Source organism: Oncorhynchus tshawytscha, linkage group LG10 (genome assembly GCF_018296145.1).
Source record: "Oncorhynchus tshawytscha isolate Ot180627B linkage group LG10, Otsh_v2.0, whole genome shotgun sequence".
Taxonomy (NCBI): domain Eukaryota; kingdom Metazoa; phylum Chordata; class Actinopteri; order Salmoniformes; family Salmonidae; genus Oncorhynchus; species Oncorhynchus tshawytscha.
In genome coordinates, this window is record NC_056438.1 from 84,283,468 (window position 1) to 84,295,998 (window position 12,531).

General features: G+C 45.4%; 1 protein-coding gene across 6 annotated transcripts in view; it reads right to left on the minus strand.

The window, feature by feature from the left end:
* Positions 1 to 559: 559 nt before the first annotated feature.
* LOC112239223 (elongation factor 1-delta) overlaps positions 560 to 12,531 on the minus strand; it is a 40,698-nt gene continuing 28,726 nt past the window's right edge. For all 6 annotated transcript variants that reach the window (XM_042329276.1, XM_042329279.1, XM_042329278.1 and 3 more), the window contains one exon: positions 560 to 674. In XM_042329276.1, the coding sequence (XP_042185210.1) occupies positions 636 to 674 (39 nt within the window). In that variant the 3' untranslated portion in view covers positions 560 to 635. The remainder of the gene's footprint in view (positions 675 to 12,531) is intronic.

Consider the following 12,531-nt stretch of genomic DNA (forward strand, 5'->3'; position numbering starts at 1 on the left):
TTCCACAAGACTACTACTAAACTACGTTTGTGTTCTGGCAGCGAGTCTGCGCGCTCTAAGGTTGGCGGGAAAGATCGGCACATTCTCATGTCAAATTCCGTTTTTACGATTGCAACTGTCAGTTTTCTGTGAAAACTGACGCATGCATGTTTTATGTGCATATGCAACGTTTCTAAATGAGGCTGCTGGTTCTGAACGTGAACACAGCCAATCCCTACCTGTGTGTGTGAGGACACAGGGGGACCCCCAGCTGTACCCCTGACTGGGCTCAGGTGCTGTGTGGAGGGGCGTCTATAGGGGCGTAGCAGGACTACTTCCCCTCACTGGGCCTTTACTAGTCCTGTATTAACAGACCTATATATAGTCATGTTTGCCCTCAGACAGAAACAGACAGGTGTTTGTGCTTAAAGCTGTGTTTTATTAGTAACTGGAAGCAGAGAGCAGCAGTAACTCTTTGGATGACTGGAGAGGAGGGAGGAAGGAAGGAGAGGAGAGGAGAGGAGAGGGGGGAGGGAGGGAGGGAGGGAGGGAGGGGAGGGAGGGAGGGAGGGAGGGAGGGAGGGAGGGAGGGAGGGAGGGAGGGAGGGAGGGAGGGAGGGAGGGAGGGAGGGAGGGAGGGAGGAAAGGGGAGAGGCTTAGATCTTGTTGAAGGCAGCCACGTCTACACTCTGGACCTGAAATAGAAGAGCTCAGATCAGGGTAACGTCACTACATAACGTGTCCTCAGGCCACTATAATACACTAGTAGTAGTAGCTCAGATCAGTGTAACGTGTCCTCAGACCACTATAATACACTAGTAGTAGTAGCTCAGATCAGTGTAACGTGTCCTCAGACCACTATAATACACTAGTAGTAGTAGCTCAGATCAGTGTAACGTGTCCTCAGACCACTATAATACATCAGTAGTAGTAGCTCAGATCAGGGTAATGTGTCCTCAGGCCAATATAATACACTAGTAGTAGTAGCTCAGATCAGTGTAACGTGTCCTCAGGCCACTATAATACACTAGTAGTAGTAGCTCAGATCAGGGTAACGTGTCCTCAGGCCACTATAATACACTAGTAGTAGTAGCTCAGATTAGGGTAACGTGTCCTCAGGCCACTATAATACACTAGTAGTAGTAGCTCAGATCAGGGTAACGTGTCCTCAGGCCACTATAATACAGTAGTAGTAGTAGTAGCTCAGATCAGGGTAATGTGTCCTCAGGCCAATATAATACACTAGTAGTAGTAGCTCAGATCAGGGTAACGTGTCCTCAGGCCACTATAATACAGTAGTAGTAGTAGTAGCTCAGATCAGGGTAATGTGTCCTCAGGCCAATATAATACACTAGTAGTAGTAGTATCAGATCAGGGTAACGTGTCCTCAGGCCACTATAATACACTAGTAGTAGTAGCTCAGATCAGGGTAATGTGTCCTCAGGCCACTATAATACACTAGTAGTAGTAGCTCAGATCAGGGTAATGTGTCCTCAGGCCACTATAATACACTAGTAGTAGTAGCTCAGATCAGGGTAACGTGTCCTCTGGCCACTATAATACAGTAGTAGTAGTAGTAGCTCAGATCAGGGTAACGTGTCCTCAGGCCACTATAATACAGTAGTAGTAGCTCAGATCAGGGTAATGTGTCCTCAGGCCACTATAATACAGTAGTAGTAGTAGCTCAGATCAGGCTAACGTGTCCTCAGGCCACTATAATACAGTAGTAGTAGTAGTAGCTCAGATCAGGGTAATGTGTCCTCAGGCCACTATAATACAGTAGTAGTAGTAGCTCAGATCAGGGTAATGTGTCCTCAGGCCACTATAATACAGTAGTAGTAGCTCAGATCAGGGTAACGTGTCCTCAGGCCACTATAATACAGTAGTAGTAGTAGTAGTAGTAGCTCAGATCAGGGTAATGTGTCCTCAGGCCACTATAATACAGTAGTAGTAGTAGCTCAGATCAGGGTAATGTGTCCTCAGGCCACTATAATACAGTAGTAGTAGTAGCTCAGATCAGGGTAATGTGTCCTCAGGCCACTATAATACACTAGTAGTAGCTCAGATCAGGGTAACGTGTCCTCAGGCCACTATAATACACTAGTAGTAGTAGTAGTAGCTCAGATCAGGGTAATGTGTCCTCAGACCACTATAATACACTAGTAGTAGTAGCTCAGATCAGGGTAACGTGTCCTCAGGCCACTATAATACACTAGTAGTAGTAGCTCAGATCAGGGTAATGTGTCCTCAGGCTACTATAATACACTAGTAGTAGTAGCTCAGATCAGGGTAATGTGTCCTCAGGCCACTATAATACACTAGTAGTAGTAGCTCAGATCAGGGTAATGTGTCCTCAGGCCACTATAATACACTAGTAGTAGTAGCTCAGATCAGGGTAATGTGTCCTCAGGCTACTATAATACACTAGTAGTAGTAGCTCAGATCAGGGTAATGTGTCCTCAGGCCACTATAATACACTAGTGTGTACTTCCGGCGCCGACAGAGATGGCCGCCTCGCTTCGCGTTCCTAGGAAACTATGCAGTTTTTTGTTTTTTTACGTGTTATTTCTTACACTAGTACCCCAGGTCATCTTAGGTTTCTTTACATACAGCCGACAAGAACTACTGAATATAAGATCAGCGTCAACTCACCATCAGTACGACCAAGAATATGTTTTTCGCGACGCGGATCCTGTGTTCTGCCTTACAACCAGTGTAACCGAGTGGATCACATGCAGCGACCAAAAAAAAAAAAACGACTCAGAAAAAGAGGGAAACGAAGCGGTCTTCTGGTCAGACTCCGGAGACGGGCACATCGTGCACCACTCCCTAGCATTCTTCTTGCCAATGTCCAGTCTCTTGACAACAAGGTTGATGAAATCCGAGCAAGGGTAGCATTCCAGAGGGACATCAGAGACTGTAACGTTCTCTGCTTCACGGAAACATGGCTCACTGGAGAGACGCAATCCAGCGGTGCAGCCAGCGGGTTTCTCCACGCATCGCGCCGACAGAAACAAACATCTTTCTGGTAAGAAGAGGGGCGGGGGCGTATGTCTTATGGCCAACGTGACATGGTGTGATGAAAGAAACATACAGGAACTCAAATCCTTCTGTTCACCTGATTTAGAATTCCTCACAATCAAATGTAGACCGCATTATCTACCAAGAGAATTCTCTTCGATTATAATCACAGCCGTATATATCCCCCAAGCAGACACATCGATGGCTCTGAACGAACTTTATTTAACTCTCTGCAAACTGGAAACGATTTATCCGGAGGCTGCATTCATTGTAGCTGGGGATTTTAACAAGGCTAATCTGAAAACAAGACTCCCTAAATTTTATCAGCATATCGATTGCGCAACCAGGGGTGGAAAGACCCTGGATCATTGTTACTCTAACTTCCGCAACGCATATAAGGCCCTGCCCCGCCCCCTTTCGGAAAAGCTGACCACGACTCCATTTTGTTGATCCCTGCCTACAGACAGAAACTAAAACAAGAAGCTCCCACGCTGAGGTCTGTCCAACGCTGGTCCGACCAAGCTGACTCCACACTCCAAGACTGCTTCCATCACGTGGACTGGGAGATGTTTCGTATTGCGTCAGACAACAACATTGACGAATACGCTGATTCGGTGTGCGAGTTCATTAGAACGTGCGTTGAAGATGTCGTTCCCATAGCAACGATTAAAACATTCCCTAACCAGAAACCGTGGATTGATGGCAGCATTCGTGTGAAACTGAAGGCACGAACCACTGCTTTTAATCAGGGCAAGGTGTCTGGTAACATGGCTGAATACAAACAGTGCAGCTATTCCCTCCGCAAGGCTATCAAACAAGCTAAGCGCCAGTACAGAGACAAAGTAGAATCTCAATTCAACGGCTCAGACACAAGAGGTATGTGGCAGGGTCTACAGTCAATCACGGACTACAGGAAGAAACCCAGCCCAGTCACGGACCAGGATGTCTTGCTCCCAGGCAGACTAAATAACTTTTTGCCCGCTTTGAGGACAATACAGTGCCACTGACACGGCCTGCAACGGAAACATGCGGTCTCTCCTTCACTGCAGCCGAAGTGAGTAAGACATTTAAACGTGTTAACCCTCGCAAGGCTGCAGGCCCAGACGGCATCCCCAGCCGCGCCCTCAGAGCATGCGCAGACCAGCTGGCCGGTGTGTTTACGGACATATTCAATCAATCCCTATACCAGTCTGCTGTTCCCACATGCTTCAAGAGGGCCACCATTGTTCCTGTTCCCAAGAAAGCTAAGGTAACTGAGCTAAACGACTACCGCCCCGTAGCACTCACATCCGTCATCATGAAGTGCTTTGAGAGACTAGTCAAGGACCATATCACCTCCACCCTACCTGACACCCTTGACCCACTCCAATTTGCTTACCGCCCAAATAGGTCCACAGACGATGCAATCTCAACCACACTGCACACTGCCCTAACCCATCTGGACAAGAGGAATACCTATGTGAGAATGCTGTTCATCGACTACAGCTCGGCATTCAACACCATAGTACCCTCCAAGCTCGTCATCAAGCTCGAGACCCTGGGTCTCGACCCCGCCCTGTGCAACTGGGTACTGGACTTCCTGACGGGCCCCCCAGGTGGTGAGGGTAGGCAACAACATCTCCTCCCCGCTGATCCTCAACACTGGGGCCCCACAAGGGTGCGTTCTGAGCCCTCTCCTGTACTCCCTGTTCACCCACGACTGCGTGGCCATGCACGCCTCCAACTCAATCATCAAGTTTGCGGACGACACAACAGTGGTAGGCTTGATTACCAACAACGACGAGACGGCCTACAGGGAGGAGGTGAGGGCCCTCGGAGTGTGGTGTCAGGAAAATAACCTCACACTCAACGTCAACAAAACTAAGGAGATGATTGTGGACTTCAGGAAACAGCAGAGGGAACACCCCCATCCACATCGATGGAACAGTAGTGGAGAGGGTAGCAAGTTTTAAGTTCCTCGGCATACACATCACAGACAAACTGAATTGGTCCACTCACACAGACAGTATCGTGAGGAAGGCGCAGCAGCGCCTCTTCAACCTCAGGAGGCTGAAGAAATTCGGCTTGTCACCAAAAGCACTCACAAACTTCTACAGATGCACAATCGAGAGCATCCTGGCGGGCTGTATCACCGCCTGGTATGGCAACTGCACCGCCCTCAACCGTAAGGCTCTCCAGAGGGTAGTGAGGTCTGCACAACGCATCACCGGGGGCAAACTACCTGCCCTCCAGGACACCTACACCACCCGATGCTACAGGAAGGCCATAAAGATCATCAAGGACATCAACCACCCGAGCCACTGCCTGTTCACCCCGCTGCCATCCAGAAGGCGAGGTCAGTACAGGTGCATCAAAGCTGGGACCGAGAGACTGAAAAACAGCTTCTATCTCAAGGCCATCAGACTGTTAAACAGCCACCACTAACATTGAGTGGCTACTGCCAACACACTGTCAATGACACTGACTCTACTCCAGCCACTTTAATCATGGGAATTGATGGGAAATGATGTAAATATATCACTAGCCACTTTAAACAATGCTACCTTATATAATGTTACTTACCCTACATTGTTCATCTCATATGCATACGTTGATACTGTACTCTATATCATCGACTGCATCCTTATGTAATACATGTATCACTAGCCACTTTAACTATGCCACTTGGTTTACATACTTATCTCATATGTATATACTGTACTCGATATCATCTACTGTATCTTGCCTATGCTGCTCTGTACCATCACTCATTCATATATCCTTATGTACATATTCTTTATCCCCTAACACTGTGTATGACAGTATTTTTTTTTGGAATTGTTAGTTAGATTACTTGCTCGTTATTACTGCATTGTCGGAACTAGAAGCACAAGCATTTCGCTACACTCGCATTAACATCTGCTAACCATGTGTATGTGACAAATAAAATTTGATTTGATTTGATTTGATTTGATAGTAGTAGCTCAGATCAGGGTAATGTGTCCTCAGGCCACTATAATACACTAGTAGTAGTAGCTCAGATCAGGGTAACGTGTCCTCAGGCCACTATAATACACTAGTAGTAGTAGCTCAGATCAGGGTAATGTGTCCTCAGGCCACTATAATACACTAGTAGTAGTAGCTCAGATCAGGGTAATGTGTCCTCAGGCCACTATAATACACTAGTAGTAGTAGCTCAGATCAGGGTAACGTGTCCTCAGGCCACTATAATACAGTAGTAGTAGTAGTAGTAGTAGCTCAGATCAGGGTAACGTGTCCTCAGGCCACTATAATACAGTAGTAGTAGTAGTAGCTCAGATCAGGGTAATGTGTCCTCAGGCCACTATAATACAGTAGTAGTAGTAGCTCAGATCAGGGTAACGTGTCCTCAGGCCACTATAATACAGTAGTAGTAGTAGTAGCTCAGATCAGGGTAATGTGTCCTCAGGCCACTATAATACAGTAGTAGTAGTAGCTCAGATCAGGGTAATGTGTCCTCAGGCCACTATAATACAGTAGTAGTAGCTCAGATCAGGGTAACGTGTCCTCAGGCCACTATAATACAGTAGTAGTAGTAGTAGTAGTAGCTCAGATCAGGGTAATGTGTCCTCAGGCCACTATAATACAGTAGTAGTAGTAGCTCAGATCAGGGTAATGTGTCCTCAGGCCACTATAATACAGTAGTAGTAGTAGCTCAGATCAGGGTAATGTGTCCTCAGGCCACTATAATACACTAGTAGTAGCTCAGATCAGGGTAACGTGTCCTCAGGCCACTATAATACACTAGTAGTAGTAGTAGTAGCTCAGATCAGGGTAATGTGTCCTCAGACCACTATAATACACTAGTAGTAGTAGCTCAGATCAGGGTAACGTGTCCTCAGGCCACTATAATACACTAGTAGTAGTAGCTCAGATCAGGGTAACGTGTCCTCAGGCCACTATAATACACTAGTAGTAGTAGCTCAGATCAGGGTAATGTGTCCTCAGGCTACTATAATACACTAGTAGTAGTAGCTCAGATCAGGGTAATGTGTCCTCAGGCCACTATAATACACTAGTAGTAGTAGCTCAGATCAGGGTAATGTGTCCTCAGGCTACTATAATACACTAGTAGTAGTAGCTCAGATCAGGGTAATGTGTCCTCAGGCCACTATAATACACGAGTAGTAGTAGCTCAGATCAGGGTAACGTGTCCTCAGGCCACTATAATACACAAGTAGTAGTAGCTCAGATCAGGGTAACGTGTCCTCAGACCACTATAATACACTAGTAGTAGTAGCTCAGATCAGGGTAACGTGTCCTCAGGCCAATATAATACACTAGTAGTAGTAGCTCAGATCAGGGTAACGTGTCCTCAGACCACTATAATACACTAGTAGTAGTAGCTCAGATCAGGGTAATGTGTCCTCAGACCACTATAATACACTAGTAGTAGCTCAGATCAGGGTAACGTGTCCTCAGGCCACTATAATACACTAGTAGTAGTAGCTCAGATCAGGGTAATGTGTCCTCAGGCCACTATAATACACTAGTAGTAGTAGCTCAGATCAGGGTAACGTGTCCTCAGGCCACTATAATACACTAGTAGTAGTAGCTCAGATCAGGGTAACGTGTCCTCAGACCACTATAATACACTAGTAGTAGTAGCTCAGATCAGGGTAACGTGTCCTCAGGCCAATATAATACACTAGTAGTAGTAGCTCAGATCAGGGTAACGTGTCCTCAGACCACTATAATACACTAGTAGTAGTAGTAGCTCAGATCAGGGTAATGTGTCCTCAGGCCAATATAATACACTAGTAGTAGTAGCTCAGATCAGGGTAACGTGTCCTCAGGCCACTATAATACAGTAGTAGTAGTAGTAGCTCAGATCAGGGTAATGTGTCCTCAGGCCAATATAATACACTAGTAGTAGTAGTAGCTCAGATCAGGGTAACGTGTCCTCAGGCCACTATAATACACTAGTAGTAGTAGCTCAGATCAGGGTAATGTGTCCTCAGGCCACTATAATACACTAGTAGTAGTAGCTCAGATCAGGGTAATGTGTCCTCAGGCCACTATAATACACTAGTAGTAGTAGCTCAGATCAGGGTAACGTGTCCTCAGGCCACTATAATACAGTAGTAGTAGTAGCTCAGATCAGGGTAACGTGTCCTCAGGCCACTATAATACAGTAGTAGTAGTAGTAGTAGTAGCTCAGATCAGGGTAACGTGTCCTCAGGCCACTATAATACAGTAGTAGTAGTAGTAGTAGTAGTAGCTCAGATCAGGGTAATGTGTCCTCAGGCCACTATAATACAGTAGTAGTAGTAGCTCAGATCAGGGTAACGTGTCCTCAGGCCACTATAATACAGTAGTAGTAGTAGTAGCTCAGATCAGGGTAATGTGTCCTCAGGCCACTATAATACAGTAGTAGTAGTAGCTCAGATCAGGGTAATGTGTCCTCAGGCCACTATAATACAGTAGTAGTAGCTCAGATCAGGGTAACGTGTCCTCAGGCCACTATAATACAGTAGTAGTAGTAGTAGCTCAGATCAGGGTAATGTGTCCTCAGGCCACTATAATACAGTAGTAGTAGTAGCTCAGATCAGGGTAATGTGTCCTCAGGCCACTATAATACAGTAGTAGTAGTAGCTCAGATCAGGGTAATGTGTCCTCAGGCCACTATAATACACTAGTAGTAGTAGTAGTAGCTCAGATCAGGGTAATGTGTCCTCAGACCACTATAATACACTAGTAGTAGTAGCTCAGATCAGGGTAACGTGTCCTCAGGCCACTATAATACACTAGTAGTAGTAGCTCAGATCAGGGTAATGTGTCCTCAGGCTACTATAATACACTAGTAGTAGTAGCTAGCAGATCAGGGTAATGTGTCCTCAGGCCACTATAATACACTAGTAGTAGTAGCTCAGATCAGGGTAATGTGTCCTCAGGCCACTATAATACAGTAGTAGTAGTAGCTCAGATCAGGGTAATGTGTCCTCAGGCCACTATAATACACTAGTAGTAGCTCAGATCAGGGTAACGTGTCCTCAGGCCACTATAATACACTAGTAGTAGTAGTAGTAGCTCAGATCAGGGTAATGTGTCCTCAGACCACTATAATACACTAGTAGTAGTAGCTCAGATCAGGGTAACGTGTCCTCAGGCCACTATAATACACTAGTAGTAGTAGCTCAGATCAGGGTAATGTGTCCTCAGGCTACTATAATACACTAGTAGTAGTAGCTCAGATCAGGGTAATGTGTCCTCAGGCCACTATAATACACTAGTAGTAGTAGCTCAGATCAGGGTAATGTGTCCTCAGGCCACTATAATACACTAGTAGTAGTAGCTCAGATCAGGGTAACGTGTCCTCAGGCCACTATAATACACTAGTAGTAGTAGCTCAGATCAGGGTAATGTGTCCTCAGGCCACTATAATACACTAGTAGTAGTAGCTCAGATCAGGGTAATGTGTCCTCAGGCCACTATAATACACTAGTAGTAGTAGCTCAGATCAGGGTAACGTGTCCTCAGGCCACTATAATACAGTAGTAGTAGTAGTAGTAGTAGTAGCTCAGATCAGGGTAACGTGTCCTCAGGCCACTATAATACAGTAGTAGTAATAGTAGTAGTAGCTCAGATCAGGGTAATGTGTCCTCAGGCCACTATAATACAGTAGTAGTAGTAGCTCAGATCAGGGTAACGTGTCCTCAGGCCACTATAATACAGTAGTAGTAGTAGTAGCTCAGATCAGGGTAATGTGTCCTCAGGCCACTATAATACAGTAGTAGTAGTAGCTCAGATCAGGGTAATGTGTCCTCAGGCCACTATAATACAGTAGTAGTAGCTCAGATCAGGGTAACGTGTCCTCAGGCCACTATAATACAGTAGTAGTAGTAGTAGTAGTAGCTCAGATCAGGGTAATGTGTCCTCAGGCCACTATAATACAGTAGTAGTAGTAGCTCAGATCAGGGTAATGTGTCCTCAGGCCACTATAATACAGTAGTAGTAGTAGCTCAGATCAGGGTAATGTGTCCTCAGGCCACTATAATACACTAGTAGTAGCTCAGATCAGGGTAACGTGTCCTCAGGCCACTATAATACACTAGTAGTAGTAGTAGTAGCTCAGATCAGGGTAATGTGTCCTCAGACCACTATAATACACTAGTAGTAGTAGCTCAGATCAGGGTAACGTGTCCTCAGGCCACTATAATACACTAGTAGTAGTAGCTCAGATCAGGGTAATGTGTCCTCAGGCTACTATAATACACTAGTAGTAGTAGCTCAGATCAGGGTAATGTGTCCTCAGGCCACTATAATACACTAGTAGTAGTAGCTCAGATCAGGGTAATGTGTCCTCAGGCCACTATAATACACTAGTAGTAGTAGCTCAGATCAGGGTAATGTGTCCTCAGGCTACTATAATACACTAGTAGTAGTAGCTCAGATCAGGGTAATGTGTCCTCAGGCCACTATAATACACTAGTAGTAGTAGCTCAGATCAGGGTAACGTGTCCTCAGGCCACTATAATACACTAGTAGTAGTAGCTCAGATCAGGGTAATGTGTCCTCAGGCCACTATAATACACTAGTAGTAGTAGCTCAGATCAGGGTAACGTGTCCTCAGGCCACTATAATACACTAGTAGTAGTAGCTCAGATCAGGGTAATGTGTCCTCAGGCCACTATAATACACTAGTAGTAGTAGCTCAGATCAGGGTAATGTGTCCTCAGGCCACTATAATACACTAGTAGTAGTAGCTCAGATCAGGGTAACGTGTCCTCTGGCCACTATAATACAGTAGTAGTAGTAGTAGTAGTAGCTCAGATCAGGGTAACGTGTCCTCAGGCCACTATAATACAGTAGTAGTAGTAGTAGTAGTAGCTCAGATCAGGGTAATGTGTCCTCAGGCCACTATAATACAGTAGTAGTAGTAGCTCAGATCAGGGTAACGTGTCCTCAGGCCACTATAATACAGTAGTAGTAGTAGTAGCTCAGATCAGGGTAATGTGTCCTCAGGCCACTATAATACAGTAGTAGTAGTAGTAGCTCAGATCAGGGTAATGTGTCCTCAGGCCACTATAATACAGTAGTAGTAGCTCAGATCAGGGTAACGTGTCCTCAGGCCACTATAATACAGTAGTAGTAGTAGTAGTAGTAGCTCAGATCAGGGTAATGTGTCCTCAGGCCACTATAATACAGTAGTAGTAGTAGCTCAGATCAGGGTAATGTGTCCTCAGGCCACTATAATACAGTAGTAGTAGTAGCTCAGATCAGGGTAATGTGTCCTCAGGCCACTATAATACACTAGTAGTAGCTCAGATCAGGGTAACGTGTCCTCAGGCCACTATAATACACTAGTAGTAGTAGTAGTAGCTCAGATCAGGGTAATGTGTCCTCAGACCACTATAATACACTAGTAGTAGTAGCTCAGATCAGGTAACGTGTCCTCAGGCCACTATAATACACTAGTAGTAGTAGCTCAGATCAGGGTAACGTGTCCTCAGGCCACTATAATACACTAGTAGTAGTAGCTCAGATCAGGGTAATGTGTCCTCAGGCTACTATAATACACTAGTAGTAGTAGCTCAGATCAGGGTAATGTGTCCTCAGGCCACTATAATACACTAGTAGTAGTAGCTCAGATCAGGGTAATGTGTCCTCAGGCCACTATAATACACTAGTAGTAGTAGCTCAGATCAGGGTAATGTGTCCTCAGGCTACTATAATACACTAGTAGTAGTAGCTCAGATCAGGGTAATGTGTCCTCAGGCCACTATAATACACTAGTAGTAGTAGCTCAGATCAGGGTAATGTGTCCTCAGGCCACTATAATACACTAGTAGTAGTAGCTCAGATCAGGGTAACGTGTCCTCAGGCCACTATAATACACTAGTAGTAGTAGCTCAGATCAGGGTAATGTGTCCTCAGGCCACTATAATACACTAGTAGTAGTAGCTCAGATCAGGGTAATGTGTCCTCAGGCCACTATAATACACTAGTAGTAGTAGCTCAGATCAGGGTAACGTGTCCTCAGGCCACTATAATACAGTAGTAGTAGTAGTAGTAGTAGCTCAGATCAGGGTAACGTGTCCTCAGGCCACTATAATACAGTAGTAGTAGTAGTAGCTCAGATCAGGGTAATGTGTCCTCAGGCCACTATAATACAGTAGTAGTAGTAGCTCAGATCAGGGTAACGTGTCCTCAGGCCACTATAATACAGTAGTAGTAGTAGTAGCTCAGATCAGGGTAATGTGTCCTCAGGCCACTATAATACAGTAGTAGTAGTAGCTCAGATCAGGGTAATGTGTCCTCAGGCCACTATAATACAGTAGTAGTAGCTCAGATCAGGGTAACGTGTCCTCAGGCCACTATAATACAGTAGTAGTAGTAGTAGTAGTAGCTCAGATCAGGGTAATGTGTCCTCAGGCCACTATAATACAGTAGTAGTAGTAGCTCAGATCAGGGTAATGTGTCCTCAGGCCACTATAATACAGTAGTAGTAGTAGCTCAGATCAGGGTAATGTGTCCTCAGGCCACTATAATACACTAGTAGTAGCTCAGATC